The following is a 23,628-nucleotide window of genomic DNA, read 5'->3' on the forward strand; positions in this document are numbered from 1 at the left end:
TTTTATTAATTTTTTGAAATTTTTGAAGGCTGGATCCAGCTGATCTTCCGATCCAGATCACCGATCTTCCATTCGCAAATCCGTGCTTTCAAGTTATGAACAAATCCAAAAAAAATATTGTGAACAACGAAGAATTGGGAGGATCTATATGTAAAAAGTTAATGATGTATATGTTAAAAATTAATGATAAGGAGCTCGCGTAATTTTCCCTGGTTTTTTCCCCTAAGAACGGTTTATGTTGCAAATACGCACTCACGCCTTTAATTTGCAACGCACCGCCCATCTGCTTAAATCCTTAGACATACACACGCACTCACTCTCTCTCTCTCTCTCTCTCTCTCTCTCTCTTTTATAAATTTAACTGTTCTGGAAGGGCCCCAAAGCTTCTTGGGAAAGATTTGAATTTCTCTTTGTTATCTCTCCAATAAATTTACCCATCCATTTTTGGCTCAGTCAATTTTGCGGAGTAATTTATTGCGTTTTTACAGAAAAAATGGATATCGGTGAATGCTCAGGAAACAGAGCAGAGGATTCAGATATCTGGGCAAGACTTGGTACCTTTCTCTTCTTTTTGGTACAGATTGATTGCTTCTTTCCTTTTAGCTCTCTTGGTTTTTTTATTCTATTATAATTCTCATATACTCAGAGGGATGGTGGATTTTAACCTTCTTTCTGATATGGGTTTTAGGTTTTTGCTTTTATTTTCTAAATTGTGTTTCTTCATTGTGCTTTATGTGCTTGCAATTTGTTCTGTTCTTTTGTTACATTTATTTATTGGTTTCGCCTGTTTGGTTCTGTTGGGTTCATTTAGAGAATTCCTATATTGATGCTTTATGGGGCTGAATGAATGATCTTCTTGCTTGGTTCTGCATAATGATTATCTTATTCGGTTATGCACAATATTTTAACATGCTTTCTGCTCCATGTGTTTAATGGTTTAAATTTAAATATATACACAATGGAGTGGCATCAACAACTTTTGAGCCATATCTGGAGTGGTTGATGCTTTCATGGGCAAGTAGTAGTTTCTACACTCTTAAAATATGCTAGACTGAAGTTATGGGGTCATTAAATGAGATCTCTTGCGAATGAGTATTTTTTTTTTGATAAACGTTAACTTTTGTATTGCTATAAAGAGATGGAGTACAGTTTTGAGTTAATCCGAGGGTACCCCCTAGACGGGACTCTCGGTAAAAAATAGGTCAACAGACCCTGTACAAAAAATGGGCTGATAAGGTTGCCCGTTTACAATGGGTTTACAATGGGTTTACAATGAATGGTTGCCCGTATACAATAAGTTGTTCTTCTAAGTGTATCCTCTGTGGTCTAGAGCAAAAAAAAGGATGGACTGGGTTTGCTCTTCGTCATGGGCCCTAGCCCTGTCCTTCGCGACGAGGTCGGCGAACTTGTTTGACGTCCTCGAGGTATGCATCTATAAGACGGCCATATCCCTGTAGATGTATGCAATCTCATAAAAAATCGAAGGAAGATACCATGGAGGTGTAGATCTCCCGGTTACCTCCACTATTAGATTTTGCCCCCAATATTGATCGAAACTTTTTAGGCCCCTGAGAAGGCCCAATGATTCGACATACTGGGAATCTTGGAAGCCAAGATATCCAGAGTAGGTAAAAAGGATATTGCATTGGTGATATCTAAAGACACCACCAACTCTTGCATGGCCGGGGTTCCCTTGATCTTTTTGCCTTCCGTGTCGGTGGAATAGTATATTATCCCATTGACTTAGGAAAGAATTCGCAGAGATACCCTTGAAGAGGTGTTGGTTAGAAGCCCAGAAGGTTACTAAGGATGTAACCTTATGAAAGAGTGGAGGGACTTGGCTAACCTGTCCTTGGAAAATTCTGGCATTTTTTTATGTCTGGATCACCCAATGGTTGCTGCCACTACAGCCTTCCATAGGGTTCTTCCAGCCTTCAGCCATTGAAATGCGAAGCTAATAGGTCCTTGACCGTCATTGGTGTTGTCCAGTGGATACCAAACAGCTGTAGCAATAGACTCTAAAAGTCGTGGGCAAGATTACATTCGATGAATAGGTGGGGATTGGATTCCACCTCACACAAACACATGATGCATCTGTTGGGGTTGGGAATCCCTTTCTTTTGGAGGTGATCGACAATAAGTGCCTTCTGAGAACCCGCTATCCAGTTGAAGGTTTGCACTTTAGGGGGTGCTATAGTATGCCAAACTTTAGAAAGAGCCGAAGGAGGGTTTAGGGGGAATGTGGGAGGTTGGATGAGTTTCTTGTAAAAAGAGGGCACTGAGAAGACCGCTGTAGGGGGAAGAGCCCATACCAGCTGGTCCCTCCCTTGTGTAGTAGGGATGAAAGAAAGGTGCAAAGTTGCCGACAGGGAGAGAAAGTGGTTTGTTTCCTCCTCGGAGAAGTTTCTTCTGAATGATGGGTTCCACACTCTTCGCCCTCCCTCCGGCACCTTTTCGTCCTCTATAGTAGAATCTCTGTTTGCCGTGATGGCGTAAAGGGATGGAAAGAGGTTCCTTAGTGGCATGTGTCCAAGCCAGAGGCCTGACCAGAAAGACACTCTTCTTCCTTCTCTTGGATGAAGCCTGATGAATTTTTTGAACAATGCAAGGGAGGAGGTGAACGACTTCTATGCTCCTGATGCATTGCTCCAAGGTCTCCTCTCTGGCACCCAAGTGCGTTAAGGAATCTTGTATTTATTCCGTAGTACTTGAGCCTAGAGGGAATCCGTTTGAGTGGCAAGGCGCCACCACCCTTTTCCTAAAAGGGCCAAGTTGTGTTTTCTTAGGAGCCTGATCCCCTGCCCCCCTTGATGTTTGGGTAAGCAGACCTTATCTCAAGACATTAAATGATATTTTGTTTTCTCTGCCTGTCCTGACTAGAGAAAGTTCCTCAGAAGTTGGTTAAGTCGACTTGCCATTGAAGTTGACATTTGGAAAGAGACATAAGGTACACAGGGGCATTGGACAAGGTTGCTGCCCGCTTGAGAAAGGTATCTCTCTTTCCACCCAGCCAAATGCCTATCAACCTTGTCTATCACGTGAGACCATTGTCTCTTTTTTGGTATTCCCAACCCCAGAGGTAGATCCAGATAGGTTATTGGAAGGACCTCGACTTTGCAATCCCAATTTAGAATAAGCTCTTTGATTTGGGCATTAGTGACATCTACATCCATCATTTTTGATTTTTCCATATTGACCTTGAAGCCTGTGGCCACTTGGAAGCATTTTAGATAGAGCCTCAAGTTATGAACTTCTTGAGGAGAGGCATCAAGGAATGCCAAAGTGTCATCTGTGTATTGCAGGTATAGGGCCGCGGTGAGAAGTTTTAAAACATGTGAGGAGACCTGCCAGGTATACTCGGGACAAGGATTGGCTAAAGACTTCTGCTCAGATTGCGAAAAGGAAGGGGGGAGAGAGGATCCCCTTGGCGTAATCCCCTCGAGGAAGGGAAGAATCCTTTTGGGGTTCCACTTATGAGTATTGAGAAATGCGGATGAGCGTAACAACCTCTCATCCAGTTTCTCCAGCGATCATGGAATCCCATTCTTGCCATTGTCTCATCCAGTATGAACCAATCAACGTGGTCGTACGCTTTCTCCCAGTCGATCTACAAGATGAGACCAGGCTTTTTAGCCAAATGCCTTGAGTGGATACACTAGTGGGCAACTAGAGTACCGTCTAGAATTTGCATATCTTTAATGAAGGCCGACTTTGAAGACGAGATAATAGAGGGAAGGACCTGTTGTAATCTTGAGGTCAGCAAATTTTATAGGAGGAGTTGAGCAAATTGATAGGGCGAAAGTCCTTTAGTTCCTCAGCCCTTTCAACCTTGGTGACTAAGGCAAGAAAAGTGGCGTTAATGGCTTTATGGAGTATTCCCCGGTGGAAAAAATTCGTGAAGAAACTCAAGAAGTCTGGGCAAAAGGTTTCTCAAAAGATTTTGAACGGGGCAAACCCATCTGGGCCAGGAGCTTTATCTTTGGCTAAGTCATCTAAGGCTTTAAGGATTTCCTCTTCAAGGAAAGGACGCTTCAGCCATAGAGTCTGTTCTTCTGACAAGGTATGGAAGTCAAGATCGGCCATTATACGTTTGGGACCTTGCGGAGCAGCATAAAGGGCCTGAAAAAAATTTAGCCGATTTGCTTTCTCTAGGCTGTACCAGATAGCTATTATTTGACTTGATAGTCGAAATAATATTCTCTCCTACGACAATTTGCTATCCGGTGGAAGAAACAAGTGTTATGGTCCCTTGCTTTGAGCCAATTGACTCTAGATCTCTGGAACCAGTAAAGCTCTTCTTTTTTGAGGGTAGAGAAATAGTCAAGTTTGGTTTGGGTTCTCAAGTCTGATTCAGTGGCTGTCAGATTTCTGGACTCCTCAAGACAGTCCAGGTCTTGGATGGAATTTAGAAGAGAGGACTTAACTTGTGAGTAATTCCCAGGGATGGACTGACTCCAGGTTTTTAGGGATGCTTTGAAGAGTTGAATCTTTGTTTGGAGTTTAAAGCCTGCTCTTCCCGAAACCTGGCCAAAAAAAGAGTTCTACCGGATGGGAATCAAGTTAGGTGGGGATTTTTCTTCAATCCAAGCTAGTTCGAATCTGAAAGGTTTCAGACCTCTACTAATAGCTTGGGTGTTAAGAAGAATGGGGTAGTGGTCAGAAGTGGGTTTAGGTCGGGCCATGGCACGGGACCCCCAAAAAGTGTTCCTCCCAATTCAGAGCTGGGAGAAACCTATTGAGTTATGAGAAGAGTAGGTTGGGGGGGAGTGATTGGACCAGGTAAAGTGGTTTCCTTGTAGTGGGATGTCTAGGAGATCATTTCTAAAATGAAATAAGAGAAATCCATCATACCATGAGAGATGTTAGAGCGGGAGTTTCTCTCATGAGACCATCGAGTGATATTGAAATCTCCACCCAAGCACCAGACTGAGTGGGGTAGGGAAGCCACAAAATATAGTTTTGTCTAGAGGCGAGAACGAAGGGAAGCAGAGCAGGGGCCATAAATGGCCGAGAATTTCCATTGTGAGCCATCAGAGATACGAGACAGGAGAACAATAACAGAAAATTCCCCTAGATGGGAGGATAGGAGGAGGTGGTCTGTGGGGTCCCAGATCACCCATATACCCCTTGAGGCCCCATCCACAAGTAGGACAACCCACTGGCATGGCCTCCTGCCCCAGACCTGGCGGATGAGGTGGAGAGAGAGCTCGGGTAGTCTAGTTTCAGTGAGAGCAAGAATAGTGGGACGGTGTTTCAAGGCCAAGTCCTTGACGGCCTCCCTTTTGGAGGAGTGTCCCAAGCCTCTAATGTTCCAAGTGAGAAGCTTCATGGTGTTGGAGAAGGAGTTGAGATTGAGGCTAATCTAGCACACCGCCTCAGAGGGGGGGAGGAGATAGTGTTAGGGAGACCTTCAGAAGAGGAACCTTCGTATGAGATTGTGGAAAAGAGATTAAGAAGCTCCCTTTGTCCTTTAAAACTCACCTTCAGTCGACTCTGAGCATCTGTGAGAAAGAAGCAGTGGGCAGGTCCTTCAGGGCCCTCATGCTGAAAGCCCATAATCCGATATAATTCCTTCATTCTTTCCAAGTCTCGATCGTTTCCATCCCCGTCGACCCCCAGTCAAAGTCAAATGCTCGATGGATGTTATTGGACTGGGATTTGCCTTTGATCTTTGTCATGTCGTAGCTGAGTTTCATCACCATTCTTGCTCCAATGAATTGTTCCTTTTTGTTTCATCAGCCTCCACTTCATTATAATAGTGAAGTCACCGTCATTCTCAAAAAAACACTAGTGACGTCACCTTATTATCTGAAACAAAGTATAGGGAGAATCAACCCCGCCTTTCTTGAAAGTATCGCATGTTGTGGTACTTGTCTTAAGGATTATATCTCATCATTTTGTTATGAAAAAATCCACCTGGGTTAAGCTATTACATTTCAGTCATAAACATGAATTCATTTTTTTTCATTCTCGTCTTCTTGAGCATTATCAATGGAGGTCTTAGCTTTGGAAGCTAGAACGTTACAAATGCAGATCTTTTGGTGGGACTGGAATTACTGATTTGTTATAGACTGAGTAGTTTATGTTTGAATTTTGATTGCTGGTAACTATGAGAGGGGCACAGATGGTTGGATGGTGGTGGGTCAAAAGTAGGGGCCTCTAGTTCTCCAACATGTGCCTTATGTTTTGGGAAAGAGAACAATAATAATACATACACCATCTATTCATACCTTGGCACTTCTCAGGGAGGTTTTTCTTCTTTTGACAATGTTAAGGTGTATTCACAAAGTTCCAAAGTTTGTCTCATAAGGATTGTAATAGTAGATAATTGTGTTTAGTTACTCAGCGTTTTTGTACAAGGATGAGGGTAGAGAGTGCAAATAAGTGTCATTGTACAAAGAGGAATAGAAATAAAAGGAGATGATTATGTTTATGGGGGATATTCTGGTTGTAGAACAATAGGGCTGGGCTTAACTACTTCGTCCTTAGGTAGAGTGTCTGCTAAAGAATTGTGATTCCACCCTAATCTAGATTGGGGATTCTAGATGGTAGGAAATCTATAAGAATGGTAATGATAATATTAGGTAAGTTTTTGATTTATTCTATGGGCTGGTTTTCCTTACCATGCCAAACCTAATATTTACCTAAATGAAGCATTTAATTAGATAATGAGGCCAAATATTATCATTAGACTCCTGTTGATCCGATCTAACTCACATATTTACCCTACTAAACTAAATAAGATAAAGTCTATTTTAATAAGAGAACCATACTTAGCAATGCTTTTCTTTTAACAACCCCCTTCATTTCTCAGTCATTTCAGCATCTTTTATGCCCAAGGGTTGCTTGAATTTCATTTTCTTCTCTTGATTCAGTGCTTTGGTGAAGATATAAATCTCTTGTTTGTTTATTAGAGAGTTTGCGTGCGTGTTTATATATATATATTAAGCCAACCTCCTTACTCAACACCTTCTCATGAATAAAGTGATAGTGCACCTTGATGTGCTTCGTACGTGCATGAAAGACTAGATTTGATGCCAACATGATTGAACTGCTGCCGCCGCTATGACGTATGACACTTTAGTCCATGGATTCTCCAAACTCTTTAAGCAACTGGGCCAACCATACACTTTTGCGTGTGGCCCTCTTGGTTGCTCTATATTTGGCTTCCATACACCACAATACTACTGTATGATGCTTCGTGGTGGTCCATGATACACTTTTGGATCCCAAACGGAAGCTGTATCGGATATTGAGTGAGAAGTGGTTGGATCTTCTACCCAATCAGCATCACAGTGATGTGCTAGCTTGATAGGAACTCATGCTCATAGGACACTCCCTCATTGATTGTTGTCTGTACATATATCAATATTCACCTCATTACATCCATTTGTGGTTTCCTAGGACAAGCAACACCTCGGGTTCGCCCTGGCCCAGGCCTGGCTCGGACAGGGCTGAAGCACCCCTGGCCTAGGCCTTGCTCGGGGGCATTGGCTAGGTGGCCCTGTCCTGCTTAGGGTCCAGATAACGAGTGAGGAATGGTTGGTTGTCTTGCTCATTCGACATCAACTGACCTGCTAGCTAGCTAGGAAAACCATGCTCATAGAACATGCCCTCATTGATAGTTGTCTTCACATACCGCAATACTCACTTCATTGTATCCATGTTTGGTCTCGTTGGCTCTTTTATGAATTCACTTACAATCCCAAAGGGATATGCTAACCAGGTTATGGTTAGTTAAATTAGACTACCTATCATCTCTCTATATCATCTATTATCTTCTATGCCGTCCTCATCATTCTTTGATACCTTGTGGTTCACATCAAGTGGTGTCGCAATCGGTTTTGAACCCATCAACATGAACTTTGCTAGTTGATCCAATGCAAACTTCTTTTGCAGATCAATATGCCCTACATCCTTCATAGAAATTATTGAAGTGCTTCCCAATCTTTTGTTTTGAATCTTGAGAGAGAGAATCTTCAATTTTTTTCAGCTTCAATTGGGTTGCTGCCCATAATGATTAGATCAACAACATAAACTGCTTAGGGAGCAGGGTTGGGACATCTGTGGTTAGTGGGGCAGGTGTCTCAACATAATAACCTAGCCTCCATTCCCACCATTTACACTAAAACTGCTCAAGTAACTGTTCCTCTAGAAGAGTGATTGATGAATACGTGAATCTGTTGTAAAGAGAACAAATCCTTGTGAGTGAAAGAACTCTCTTACCTTGTCAAACTATGCTATAGGTGCTTGTTTCACTCGATATAGAGCTTTCTTTAATTTGCACACATGTTGAGAGTCTGTATACACCTTTTTCAATCTCTCCATCCAAGAGTGTGTTTTTCAATAAGCTTCAGCTTGATGCATATGTGCTCTTTGTAAATCTTACCAATCATGGATGTGTTTTTCAATTTTGTTTTATGGAGCTCCCAACCTTTCACTACAGCCAAGACATAATCATACAAATACTTATATTCGTTGCAAATGGGCTACATGTCTCTTCATAGACTTCCCCATAAGTTCAAGAAAATACAATGCTCAATTCATGATTGGATTTACACTGCATTTTGTAAATCCTTTTACATCTAATTTCCTAATGTTGGGTTCTTAGAAAGTGTGCCTATCTCTCATGCATGGCATGTTACCGCTTTGGCCTCTTGCTTTTTCATAGCTCTTTAGCTCAGGTTCATCTCTGATATGCATCATGTATGCATATGCATATTATAGACATAATAATCATCGAGTCTTTTAACTGGGCACCTATGTTTTCTTGATACCGCTTGTAGATGTACTTGAGTATGAGAGCTTGAGGGAGCAACATCCTTCTCTTTTGACAGTTTGAGAGTAGACGACTTTAAGTGGCTCTTTAGATCCTCAATGGGTATCAAAGACTCCTCTCTTTCAACTTCTTATGAAGTTTGATGCCATTGTGCCTACTCATCAAACTCCTAATATATGCTTTCATAGGACTAATGCTCAAATTTAGGTGCCTTACTATATAGGCAATTGAGGCTCCTTCCTGTACCAACTAGCCATGACGCCAGTTACATAAGGCTCCCCCCTTTAGGGCCTAGGCCTTGCCTAGGAGCTGCCTTCACCTGCCTTGAGAAAGGAGGAGGTGGAAGGTTGACGGTTTGTGTTAGTGGGCAGAATATAAGCATACACACACACACACACACACACATATATATATATTATATGGGTTATGTTAGGGTACTCACACTATAGAGTATTTTATAATTGTGCTCAACAAAATTTAGACAGTTATATACCCTTATTTTGTACATGGAGCATTTTTTTTAGTCGGGGTATCTTTGGTCATTAAGAGGGGTGTAACATCATCTACATGGGGTGTGACTTCACCCACATGGAGCATTAAATGCCTCTAGTGTGGTCCATGTGGATGATGTCACACCCCATGTGGATGACCTCACATCCCTCCTAATGTCCAAAAATACCCTTGCTAAAAGAATGCTATATGTACAAAACAAGGATATATAAGTGTCCAAAATTTGTTGAACACAATTATAAAATGCTTTATAGTGTGTGCACCCTAACATAACCCTTTATATATATATATAAATATCCAAAATTTGTTGAGCACAATTATAAAATACTTTATAGTGTGTGCACCCTAACATAACCCTTTATATATATATATATATATATATATATATATATATATAATAGTACAATGGTACTATTAGTGCTTTCTATGAAATGGAGGGTGATTGTATATATTAGTGTGTTGACTGCATCTCCTTCTTGGATTATATTGTCTTGTCCAGTTTCATTTTTGACTAGCCATTGTTTTGAGGCATTCAATATTTGATTTTTTGATTATTCATTCAGATGAAAATCCCACCAACCTCTTAATCATCCTGTAAATCCACATATTATGGCCTTGGCTATCTTGTGGTCTTGATTTCCACTCGCCTTGCAGGCAGTGGCATACATAGTCATGTGTTTCATAAGATCTGAAGATTTTTTATCAAATCTAAGATGTCCTACACTCTCTCATTATAAATGGTATAAAGATGTATTTTTTTCAAGATTACTCTCAAGAGAGGATAGTAAATCAGACCATTAGAAAGAAAAGTTTATAGCTGGACTACCACACCTTTTTGCAGAAAAAGTAAAAACAAGGCTTAAAAATAAGCATGGTGGATTATTCCTTATTCTTTGTATACCCTAGGAGAACTATCAGCCGAAATCTGTGCTGAAGGTCTACCATTATGTACAGACCTAAAGCTTCGAAGACAATTGGAAAAATAGAGAATAACAGGGAGAAAGGAGTTCGGAAATTTCTGTGAACAGTTTGGTTATAATACCCTACCCCCTTCAAAACCCTTTCGTAAAGAAAAGCATGAAAATTTCAGAAAGAAAAAATTTAAACAGTCTTCAAAGAAAAGAGAAAAATTTTCCAGGAAATTTTTACAAGACAAACCATCTTTTAAAAGTAAGGGAAAAAGAAAAATTCTTGTTTGTTATAATTGTGGCAAAATAGGCCTTTACAAAAATAAATGTAGAGTTAAAAGAAAAATTAACTCTCTAGAAATAGATAATAGTCTTAAAACCCAATTATTTGAGATACTCCAAATAAAAGAGACCTTCTGGATAGACTGGCTAACGCCTGTATCTTCTCAAAATTAGATCTCAAATCAGGTTACTGGCAAATCCAGATTGCTGAAAAGGACAAATTCAAAATCGCTTTTAGTGTCCCATTTGGACAATTTGAAAGGAATGTCACGCCTTTTGGATTGAAAAATGGACCATCAAAATTTCAAAATATCATGAATGAAATTTTTAATCCATATACTAAATTTATGATTGTTTATATTGATGATGTATTTGTTTTCTCAGAATCTATTGATCAACATTGGAAACATTAGTACATTTATAAAAGCAATAAAGAATGTTGACTTAGTAGTTTCAGCAAAAAAGATAAATCTATGCCAAATAAAAATAAGATTTCTAGGACACAATATTTTTCAAGGAAGAATCATTCCCATTGATAGAGCAATAGAATTCGCATCTAAATTTTCAGATGTAATAAAAGGAAAAACTGAATTACAAAGATTCCTTGGATGTTCAAATTATATTTCTGATTTCTATAAAGATCTGGCCTTGGATGTAAAACTTTTATTTCAAAGATTGAAAAAGCATCCTCTAGGATGGACTAATGAACATACTAAGGCGGTCAAAAAGAATAAAATAAAAGCTAAAGAATTACCAAGTTTAGCCCTATCCAGTCCTACAGCGTTTAAAATAGTAGAAATAGACGCCTCAAAACGAGGACTTGATGTTGTATTAAAACAGAAAATCAATAATCAAGAGCAATTGGTCCGGTTTACTTCTAAAACCTGAAACCCGGCCCAACAAAAATATTCAACGGTGAAAAAGGAGATACTTGCTATTGTCCATGCTATCACAAAATTCCAGAGTGATCTGCTCAACCAATCATTCCTTATACAAACTGACTGTAAAGCAGCCAGGGATATTCTTTAGAAATATGGAAAAAAATCTCATTTCAAAACAAATCTTCGCTAGATGGCAAGGTATTCTCTCTGCTTTCAAATTTGCTATAGAACATATTAATGGTAATACTAATTATTTACCTGTCTTTTTAACACGAGAATTTTTGCAGGGAGGGCAGAAGGAATCAACAAAAGCAATCGATAAAAATAATCCCTATCCCGGGGAAAACCCTGGCATTACCATCAACATCAAACGCTTTAATAAGAAGGCAAATACAAGATATTGATATATCTCCCCTTCAAACACCAATAAGTACTCAAACTCCTAGTACTAAAACCACATATTTGGAAACAACATATATTCCTTTGCTGATTATAGAAAATGACCACCAGTCGAAAAACCCGACGGAAATAGCTGCCATATATTTAAGGCAACATATGCATCCCAATATGAATGAAAGATGTAGGGAATGGTATGAAAATATCCTTATGGAAAGAGGTTCGGTATTTATAGTACGCCATTACCGAAACAATGATACAGAAATAACATATTCCAAATTCTAAATCAAAAAGGTTATTTCTTACCAAGAATGGGGACTAGATCCTTTAAAACCAAGGATCACCAATACGAAAGGATTTAAAATTACATCCTATCACTACTTCGAATATATAAAAGCTTGGGATGAAGTTTTTGCATACTAGAATACAAAAAATTCACATAGCTGGTATATTCAGTTTAAATTAACTGAGCCAAACGAGTTTCCCAATTGGTTTAAAAATTGGTTCTCTATATGGGGATCATCAAGCCAAATTCTACCTACAATCTACAAATTTCACAGAGAAAATTCTCTGATTACAATAGTCAAAGTCTTAAAAGAGACTATCATATATTTTTTATGACCTTATATTAGGTCCCGTGGATTTTAAAATGGGATTATCAATTCTCAGAAGATCCTATGGATAGGTGGGATTATATTCCCAAATTAAGGAGACAAATATACATCAAACGGTGAAACAGTTATAAAAATGAATCCATTAGTTCAAACAAAATAAAAATGAAACTTATACCTTCAGTTTCATCTCAAAGGGAAAACAAAATGGAAATAGCAGAATATGTTGTGATATTACAGCAACAAAACCCTAAACTATCTAAAGATGAGCTTAAAAGGAAGCTCTGGAGTGCTATAGAAGACAATGAAAAAATGTCCATCTCTACTCAGAGTGAAGAAGACTACAGTCCAATGAACGGTGATGACTGTGCAGGGATTGAATTTTCTTCAAAGTAAAGAAAATTCACAGAGAGACTTGGATGACTCCACCCATATCTAGGACACGTGTCCCTTCATCAACATAACCGATTTTCTACTTTAGCCATTGCCGACAGAATCTACTTTTTATTGTAGCCACTACAAAAAGCTGACTAAAACAGATAAGCATCTTGAAAAAGATTGTCGGTGCGGATTTCAAAGAGATTTCAAATCCGCCTAACTCCTCTGGCTATAAGAAGAAGAAACCCTCTCCCATTTGGCATCAGGAGTTGGGGCCTTGAAGAGCTGAGTTGTTTACCTCCGATTCGTTTGCATCCTTCTCTTTCCTCTCTCTCTCTCTTAGTTGATATATCTGGTGGTGTATCCAACCATCCAGCTTCCCTTTTTTTGAGTCTGTAAATGTGTGAGAGATTGATGAGTGCTTAAGTATATGTGTGATTCCTCTTGGAGTTCAAGCAGTTAAGATTAGCAGTTAAAGTCTTGTTGTTGCATATTCTCGTCGAGCCTCTGTATTTGGGAAATGTAAGTTTTATGACAGTTTTATAGTAGCTTATATTCTCATATGCTGCTTAGCTTATATTCTCATATTCTGCTTCTGCTTAGTGTAAGAAAATAATTAAAATAGATTTAATACTATCTCTACGCAATATTTGATGGGAATGGAGTTATGGAAAGTGAGGGATAATGCTTCCGCCTCATTCTTTTAATCATGATGGCTGATCTAAGGAATGAATAGATGATATCTCTTCACCCTACAAGTTTCCAAGATCAAATATCAAGATTAAGTCTCAAAATGATGGTAAAACTCTAACTCTAGAAACCCTTGTGTTATATAAATTGGCAATGGGGGACTCATTTTCTACACTTGAAACCTCCATCTCTCTCTCTCTTTGAGCCAAAAGGGTGGCATGCCTCTCTTTGATCTCTCTTTTCCTCTCTCTAAGAATAGGGTTTAGGAAAGAAAAATAAATCCTAATGGGATGCCCAAGCCATAAAAGCCTAGCCCTAGGTCTTGGCCTTATGCTCATGTCTTGAGTCTTGGTTTGGTTTATCCTATATCATGCTTTCTGTTGGTTTTGCCTAGGTTCCCAAGTTGTGAGACAAGTTCTTGAACCTAGATCTTGTGGGCTATTGGTGGAGGAGACCGGTGTGGAGTGTACAAAGTCATTGGGGGTAACCTGAGGTAAGGTATGTGGTAAGTTCCTGCCTTTATTCTCTCATGATTTAATTGCATCTTTTATGTAATTTTCAAATCTATAAATCTTATTTTAATGGCAAGTGAGAGTCCTTGGCCTTTTATTTGGTTTATATATTGTATTTGGACACTTGTAAGTGATTCGGTTGGCAAGACATACAGAAATTGAAAGTTTTTTAATCGGTATTGACTTGCTCAGTCACATAGTCCACCTTTCATCCACTTCCTACTAAACCCATACGCAATTGTATATCATCAAGAAGACTCCAGTCGACTCGGTCATAAGCCTTTTCCCAATTAAACTTAATGACAAGACCTTTTTCCCCATAAAGAAATATGGAGTGGATAGCTTCATGCGCAGAGAACGCCCCATCCAGAATTTGCCTATTGGCAACAAAGGCAGATTGGATCGGGTCGATGCCAGAGTGCAAGACTGCTTGGAGGGGAGAAGCCAGAACCATAGCTAGAATTTTGTAAGAGGAGTTTAGAAGGCTAATAGGTTGGAAATCTCTTAGTTCTTCTGCCCCTTCAACCATAGGGATAAGAGCAATGAAAGTACAGTTTAGGGCAGAACTAAGGCGACCTCTATGGAGGAATTCAGTAAAGAAGGCCTTAATGTTCAGAGCCAGTGTTTCCCAAAAATCTTGGTAGATGGCAACCAAAAAACCATTATCACCAGGGGCTTTATCACGCCCAAGATTGAAGATGGCCTTGTGAATCTCTTCCTTAGAAAAAGGTCTTTCAAGCCAAATCACATCCTCAACAGACATGGAAATGATAGAGATATCACCAAGGGAAGGTTTCAGGGTAGTGGGCGAAGAGAATAGGTTAAAATGTCTGATGAAGAGTTTGTTGACCTGATCAGGCTGGGAGAAAGTACGATGGCCAACAGAAAGGTGAGTAATGGTGTTACCCCTTCACTTGACACTAGCAGTTTTACAGAAGAACGTCGTGTTATGGTCCCTGACCTTAAGCCATTTGATTTTGGACCTTTGGTACCAAAAGTTCTCTTCTTGTTTGAGTAGAAGGAACAAATTTTGTCTTTCAGAAGCCCTATCGGCAAGTTCTTGGGAGGAAAGAGGTCTAGATTCTTCTTGGGCGTTTAGAGTTTGAATAAGGGCCATACGAGCCGCAATTTGTTCCTTGAGGTTGCCAGAACTGGAGCAGATCCAATGTGTAATGGAGGCCTTTAGGAGTTGAGATTTTTTCTTCCTTGTTTGAGTAGAAGGAACAAATTTTGTCTTTCAGAAGCCCTATTGGCAAGTTCCTGGGAGGAAAGATGTCTAGATTCTTCTTGGGTGTTTAGAGTTTGAATAAGGGCCATACGAGCCGCAATTTGTTCCTTGAGGTTGCTAGGAATGAAGCGGATCCATTGTGTAATGGAGGCCTTCAGGAGTTGAGATTTTTTGGAAAGACAAAAACCGGAGCATGAGGACCACCAATTCTTGAAAAGCCGTGGAAGGCTGGTTCCTCCAACGAGAGGAATTCAAATCTAAGGAGTTTATCGACAGAAAGAAATGGTTGGTACCAAGGAGGATTGGTTTATGGTATAGGTAATTTTAGGAAGCACCAAAGAGTGAGTACCTGGGAACCTGGATTCCCAAGAGGTGGACACAACAAAGCAATCAATTTTGGTCATAATAGGGGAAGCAACGTGGTTAGACCAAGTATACTCTGCCTTTGAGAAAGGAATGTCTAGTAAGGGGGCCTTATCAAAGAACTCTATGAAAGATTGCATGGAGGCGGTTAAATGACCCCCAAAGCTCTTCTCATGAACCCATCTAACAACATTGAAATTTCCCCCCAAAAGCCACGTTGTATTAGGGGGTGGGGGGGTCATTTCCAACAGGAGTCCAGGCCCAAGATCTTGGCAAGCAGTCGAGCATTTGGGTCCACAAACAAAGGAGGTTTTATAAATAAGGTTATCTGAAATCTCCATAACAAAACATTACTGGAGTAGTTACAAATAGAGGAAGAGACAACTTGAAGAATAGTCGGGTTCCTAAGAACCCATATACCACTTGAAGCCCCAGTCTTTAGCGACCCAATTGCAGGGCATCCGACCCCAGGTATCCCTAATAAAAGGTAATTTTGGGGCCGAAAGCTTGGTTTCAAATATGCTGAGAATGTCAGGTGAATGAGAAAAGACCAAGGAACGGATCGCATTGCGCTTGGTGTGGCTATCCAGACCCTAGTATTCCAGCAAAGAATCTTTATTTGGGAGAATTGGGATGGCAGGAGGATTTCGTATTAGTTTCTACACTTCTTAGTGCTAGCGGATAAAGAAACAAGCAGAGAAGGATGCGTGAAGGATGAAGCGGGGGAGTTATGGTTTAATATTTACCTCTGTATTTGTAAAGATATGGGCAAGGCTCAAGAATGACTCCGGAATAGCCCTTTTCTTACAAAAAACATACACTTGAAATGAGCTCAGTCGACTTGGTGAGTCCGAAGAAATACATTTGGGGATTTAAGAACTTTCTTACAAATGCTTGAAATTCTCCTTTGTTAGCACACCTCACTTTTACCCCTAAAGATCTTCCAATTGGTTGCTATAGAAAACTTTGTTAATGGGAATTTTGCAAGTGTCTCATAAACAATAGGTTCTATTCAACTCACTGCGTTTCTTCATGCTTAGATCCTTTATCTGAAATGAACTCTTGTAGTACCCAGAGGGGGCTTCTGGAAGGTGGGGTAGTGGGTGAGTTGGTGGGAGGGGCCATGTGGCACAATATAGTTGATTGGGTGCTTATGCTTTTCTGAAGTTCAATGGACCCTGGGCATGTTAACTAGAATCCTCTAAAGCAAATCTTGGATTTGTTGTTTCTGTTCCTGTCTATATAATCGAATTTAATTGTGTAAATGGCTTTTATTTGATATAAACCAATTTTTGAGGATTGCTTTGCTCTCCACAGTTGGAGAACCTTAATGACATCTTCCTCCTTTTCCTTGTCATATCATGTGTTACTAATTGTGCTATTAACTATTTTTTTTACGCATAGTTGTGGATTATAGCTTCACTATTTAGTGAACAGTGTCATTGTGGTATTTCCTTCGGAGATTAGCACTGATCTTCTCTTTTGATGCAGTTCCTTCTAATTCAGGATGTTCGAGTGTCAATATCAGATCTGCGGAGAATATAATTGAGTCATTGGTTTCATGCTCTTCAAGTGAAAAGCAAAGATGGTGTAAAATTATAAGGACTGATGGCTTGGATTTTGCCACTATAAAAAATATAAGGTTAAGTCTCCTTACGGTCCTTAAGTTTTTGGTTTATTGCTTCTTATCAATTGCTATTTTTATTCCTTTGTTCTCATTATGTACAAAAGATTCTTTGAAAATGTGCATTTTTAAATTTAACATTGATTTTGTGTTAAATCTAATGTATTTGATAAATATGTTCACGTATGATGTTCAATTTTATTGGGCTTTCAAAATCTGGGTGAAGCCCATTTAATTTGGTGTTTCTTTGGTAGTCCTTTCTCTTTAAGCCTATTCCTTATAGCTGATGCCTATGCATGTGTGGCACTATCAAAACCCAAGTGTCCCTCAGCCTTAAGATGCTTAGGGGATAACTAGTATAGGTGTTGGGAATGGAGATAGGTACAAACTGCAGAAAATTTTCCTATTAGATAACTTTCAAAACCTTAATTATAGGATCTATGATCGTTATGCTTAGTGTCTTACCCAGGCACATGTCATGATGAAGGATCATACCAGTGGGTCAACAATTGTGTTTTTATGCAATTAATGACACTCTTACCGGTTGGTCATATACCCTATCATGGGGGCTTATTTTGGTGTAATCTGAGCACAACTGAAGCTCACTGGAGCTTTTCGGTTGCTTCCTAGATTCTGTATCATCTCTAAATCTTTCTTTAGTTTATTTGATCATTAGGGAGCTAGTTTTTTATTTGTGCTTGTGGTGGCTTGCTTTTATAATTTGATCTTTAACAAGCACTATCAATGTGTTGTATGTGATTCGTGATATTTTGGCCCTGGGTTTAATACAAATCGAATATATATATATATATATATATATATATTACCTTTAAAAGTTGTGTGGTTTTTACAAACATGATTTCAGAAATGCAATTACAGATAAATTATAACATGATGCACGCTCAAAATAGAAATAAATGGGTATAAACTTTGGTGTATAGGAAATGATAATAATAGAAATGTAGGCATAATAGTAGAATTTTTTTTAAAAGATAAAGTAGTTAATGTCAAGAGAATAGGTGATAGGCTCCTATTAATTAAACTTGTATTATGGTTAATTAAACTTGTATTAAGGGAAGATATAATGATTAGTACTTATGCAGCACAAGTAGGATAAGGGGATAGAAGTAAGAGACAGTTTTGGGAGGACATAGAAAGAATAGTCCAAGACATACCAAATGGAGAGAGGGCCTTTTTAGGAGTGGACTTAAATGGTCATGTAGGGAAGGATAGTAGAGGATATGACATGGTACATGGGCTTGGAAAAAAATAGAGATGGGCGAGGCTCTTCTAGATTTTGCTATGGCCTAGGACCTAGAGATAGCAAATACTTACTTTAAAAAGCGAGATGAACATTTAAGAACCTTTAAAAGTGGATCACATAAAAGCCATATAGATTTCTTCCTAGTTAAGAAGGTAGATCAACCATCATGTAAAGACTGCAAGGTTATCCCAGGAGAGAATTTGACTACCCGACATAGGGTCGTGGTTATGGACGTCTACATAAAAACATAGGAGAGAAGGGGTGAAATTAATAGGTGTCCAAGAACTAGGCGGTGGAATTTAAAAATTGAGAAAATAGACTTATTTAGGAATAAATTAGTTAAAGAAGGAACATGGAACTCTTAACATGAGGTCGATGTTTTGTGGAATAAGATTGCTGGCTGTATTAGAAAAGTGGCAAAAGATGTTTTAAGAGAATCTGGAGGGCAAATAAATTCCGATAAGGAAACTTGGTAGTGGAGTGATGAAGTTCAGTAGGCCATTAGCGAAAGATGATCATGTTATAAAAGTTGGTAGTATAATAGAAATGATCAAACTTAGAAGAATATAAAAATGCTAAACAAGTAGTAAGGCTAACTTAAGGCGGATGATAATCTATACAACAAACTGGGGACAAGAAAAGGTGAACAAATGTCTTCAAATTAGTAAAAATGAGATAGAAAAAGTGTATGATGGTGATGATGATTGCTTAGAATCAACTTGCACAATGGTAATTTTTTGTCGGAGACAGAGAATTTAGCAATTGCAAATTTGATTTGGGAAAACGATTCAGCAGACATGATTTTTGATGAAAAAGAAAGATTTCTATGTAAGAACAATTTCAACATTTACCCAATAAAAAAATAATTTCAACATTTCAGTGCTGAGGGAATAAACCACTATCTTTCAGCTTAATAAAAGAATATCTGCACATAACCATAAATTCAATGAACATGTTTAGCTGACTCAGGAGATGGATTGCATTCAAACTACAGATTGTCAAGTCGTGTTAACTTGAGCACAAGAATATTAAGAAATAGCACCCTATGCAGATTTTGTGCATAAATATTTCAATCACATCTTAATTGCTTCCGGATTTTTTGTGTTCATTGATGAAGTTTGGAATCTTGATATATAAGATCTAAGATTCTATGTTCTTTATGGCGCATTTGTCCTTCACGCTGTCAAACTATGATGTGCTCTAAAGGTTTCTTTAACAACTGTTTGTACAAGGAAGGTCAAGGTTTCAAGCCTTGAAGTTTGATTTTAGGCACATCTCTTTTTGTGACTGTAATATAACAATGTGTACTTGTTTTGATAGATACAAATGTTATCAAAATTGAATGAAGAGTACAGAGGAGATCGAAAACAAAGGAACTCATGGAATGTCAAGATACCATCTCAAGAACCCATTACTGCTTGCAGACAATTATGTATTTGCTAAATGCTAGAACACATGTTAAAATCTCAAATGATAGGGCTAACTAGAAAATGGTCCTTACTGAACTAGAAGCTGATATAAATTATGATGTGCTACATTTGCACCCCAATCTGGAAAGTTAGTCATTAAAATCCCATTTTAAATTCAAAAGTTTCGAAAAAAATTCATTACTATGGTTTTCAGCTTTATGGCACAATGACTTTAAGAATCTTGATGAGATTTCCATTCATTTCAAGTAGGGAGAACTATGGCAGAAATTGCTGTAGATTAAAGTATGTTTCCAAGTGAGTTAATAATGGACTCAGATCATTCGCACATGTTTTTTTTTTCTTTTTTGAATGGTAAACATTTGAATAGGACCATCCACTTACATTTTGTTGCTATAAAAGCCTGACTTGCCCATTTGATATGCTAGAAATAAGTTGTTCGCTGAACTATTTTGTAGGTGGTGCAGTTATTACTACATTATAATAAGTTTCATGCATTCTTGTGAGTACTTTTTACGTATCCATGAATAGGGTGATGTTGTGGCAGTGGTGGAGTTGAAGATTGTTTGCTGATTATGGAGTGTGGGGTCCATATTTTTAAGTTTTAGCCTTTAATGTTTCATACTGTCTTCCCTTGAAATAAATATGCGTTTTAATGGGGGGAAGGCTATTGATCTCTGAGGCAGGAAAAAAAATGTTTTCATTTTTATTTAGTCTAATTTTAAAGGATGTATATTTTTAATTTTAATTTGACTGTTTATTTTTAGGGTTTTAGGGTTTAATTTGACGGTTTATTTTAGGGTTTTTTATATTTTTAAGATTTAGGAGTTATTTGGAAAAATACTTATTGTACATTAAAATATTTTATTTTATTAGGGGTAAAGATGTTTTTTAGCTAGGACTCTTTAGCCAATTTGATTTTGGTGAAGGGTATTATGGCATGTGATTTTGAAATAAAAATACAAGGATGCTTCAGCTATGAAGCCCTAGTTAAGGTTTGGGAAGAAGTCCTTAGTTTCTTCAATTTGGTGCTTGTGCTTTGCCTAAAATTGTTTATTTGTCTATTTTCTTCATCAAATCTCTACATCAGTTGGTATTAGAGCAAAGGATTTGTTATTTGTAAGGGGAAAAACAATTCTATCAAGAGTAGGGTTTGTAATTTCGGTGAATCCATGGCTGCAAGAAGGTTCGAGGAAGAGAAGCTCTCGTAGATCTACCTCGTGATGCGAAAGATAAAGAAAATGAAATATCTTAGGAGTCAAGTTCAGCAGCTTGCATGGCAGCTTGCAGGCATTGCTCATGGACTAGATTCTAATCTTCTCACCTAAGAAGATGTTAAGCATAACCCCTTTCACCGCCATGTTCCTTGTTTCGGAGTTGAGTTTAGAGGAGAGTGATAGAAGACTTAGACATGGGGAGCTTCACTCTATGTTTTTCGATTTGAAGGTGCATATTTCTGATTTTGATGAGCATAATTTGAATCACAACCAGGGGAACAATAATCTTGCTGCTTGTGAGTACAATTTGGTTCGTGATGTTGTGGAGGCCGCCCATAGAGAATCTTTATTTTCATCTAGTTATTTTCAAATTAGCAAGTTGTAGATTAGGATTCGCCACCAATCTTCGATACCTAGTTAGATGAACGACAAGATCTCTTAGGAGATCTGATCTATGATAACTTTCAAGATGAAGGTCTCAAGAAAATTTGAGTTTGAAGTTTCCTACATGATTTTCAATTGCAAATTCAAGAATAGCCGAATTTGATAAATTTGTATCGATTCCTCAATATACATATTGTTATCTGATTCTTGAGGATTTCTTGTTAAAATAAATAATTTTTAAGTCAACAAAGAAAAGGAAGGTGGTTTGATGCTGATTTTTTTTAGGTCCGTACCCTTCAAAGCATGAGGATAGGTTTTCTCCAACCAGGGGAGTATGATGCAGGACATAAGTTTCTTATTTCCATTTTTTGTTTAATTTTAAATGATGTATAATTTGATTTTAATTTAGGGTTTCTGAGTTTTTATTTTTTTATTTTTTTTATTTTTATGGTTTTGGGGTTTTTATATTTTAAGATTTTAGGAGTTATTCAGAAAAGTAACTAGAATGCATATGGAATATTTTGTTTTATCAAGGGTAAAAATATCATTACGAATATTGTTTTAAGTTTAGACTATTTGTTCCAAAATATAACTAGCATATGGAATGTTTTGTTTTATCAAGGGTAAAAGTATCATTACAAATATTGTTTTAAGTTTAGACTATTTGTTCCTTCTTATTTTGGTGAAGGGCATTATGGACCTTTGTACTCCAATTAAGTTTTAAAAGAGGTGCATGGAGGTCTCAGGGGAATTCACCTGAATTTGAAAAGGGCAAAAAAAGGAAGCTCTAGCTTTTAAGCACTAGTTAGGGTTTGGGGAAGATTTCCAGTTTTCTTTTGCTTGTGCTTTGCCTGAAATTGTTTAATCTTATGTTTTCTTTATGAAATCTCTACATCAATCTGTATCCATACCTGGCTACTTTCTTGGGCTCTTGAATTTTGATTAGAGTAAGCTTTTGACACTTCTTTTGGTCTTGATGCAGCTCAAGGACCATAATTGTTAATGGAACTCCACTTGGGAAGGAAGAGGATATGCTAATAAGTTATGGATGCGAAATTATTCCTGGGCCTGATAAAAATGGTAAGAGCTACTGTAGATGACATTCATCTTATCATTCTGTTCATATCAAATGTCCCGCAAGTTTTCTCTAACAACTTAGCATCATGCCAGTTTAGCGATATAAAACACTTTTGACGATGGTTATTGTGTTCATTTCCTCATTGCCATTATTTACATGCTTTTGCAGGACTTATGATTTATCTTAACCATTGTAACAACTGAGTGACATAATAATCCTTAATTAAATGTTTAGTTTCAGGTTGTTGCTGTCTCTGTTGTTAGACGTCTGAACTGCTAGAAAAAATTAAACATTAGTTGTTTATAGCATGAACTTTCTAAGTTTATATTCACCATAGGACTGTGCTTGCTTCACTTACTTTTGCATCTTATTAATTTAATTTGCTAGTTAAAATATGAGCGCCTTAAAAAGAGACTCATTGTTTGATAGATTGAGTTGAGAGGTCGAGTTATGATCTTGCTTGGAAGTCTTACTGGTGCGATTGGGCATGTATGTCAGGGAAAACAAAAGACATATAACAGAGTCTTAGCAATGGGTTTCTTTACGAGGAATTATCTAGGTAAAACTTGAGTACTTTAAAGTGTTTAACTCTGCAGATACCAATAGATAGCAAACTACTGATGATCACAAAAAGAATATAAAAAAATGACAATGTTTAAATAAAGTTATGTCAAACTTTGCATTTGAATTTTTACTTAGTTTCATGTTGTGATGCATGGATATGGCGCAGGACACGGTTACGATTTGAGTTTTCTTGGATTTTTCATATGTTTTTGAAGTATCCAACATTGACACGGCACCCATTTTTTAACTATCTGTGCATTTTAAGTTTCGTGTCTTTTTGAAGGGTATCTTTGTTGTTAGAAATTCCTGGCTTATGTATTTGGGAGCAAGAGCTTGAGAGCCTAAGAGATTATTCCCATCTAGAATCACCAAGGAATGTTTGACCTTGGAATTAGAATTGAACATATTTTACCTATAAAAACGAGAAATTTGAACATATGTGCTTTATTTTTTGTTTCTCATGATCTTAAGGTCTGGCAAGATTTATACTAATTTCATGCCTTCAATGTATCGGTGGCCATTATTCATCAAC

General features: G+C 38.0%; 1 protein-coding gene across 47 annotated transcripts in view; it reads left to right on the plus strand.

Moving 5' to 3' along the window:
* The first annotated feature begins 389 nt into the window (after positions 1-389).
* Positions 390-23,628, plus strand: part of LOC18436670 (RING/U-box superfamily protein) — a 93,881-nt gene continuing 70,642 nt past the window's right edge. For 10 of the 47 annotated variants that reach the window (XR_016044668.1, XR_016044669.1, XM_020668909.2 and 7 more), the window contains exons 1-3: positions 390-574; positions 17,030-17,180; positions 22,437-22,534. Coding sequence is in view for 45 of the 47 variants with exons in the window: in XM_020668909.2 (XP_020524568.1) it covers positions 508-574; positions 17,030-17,180; positions 22,437-22,534 (316 nt within the window). In the remaining 2 variants the exon portion in view is untranslated. Of the gene's footprint in view, positions 575-13,829; positions 13,941-17,029; positions 17,181-22,436; positions 22,535-23,628 lie in introns of all 47 variants that reach the window. The other 37 variants (XM_088852146.1, XM_020668907.2, XM_088852148.1 and 34 more) reach the window with 8 other exon arrangements.

Source organism: Amborella trichopoda, chromosome 11, assembly GCF_054954075.1.
Source record: "Amborella trichopoda isolate Santa Cruz 75 chromosome 11, AtrichopodaSantaCruz75HAP2 v2.0, whole genome shotgun sequence".
In the NCBI taxonomy this organism is placed as follows: domain Eukaryota; kingdom Viridiplantae; phylum Streptophyta; class Magnoliopsida; order Amborellales; family Amborellaceae; genus Amborella; species Amborella trichopoda.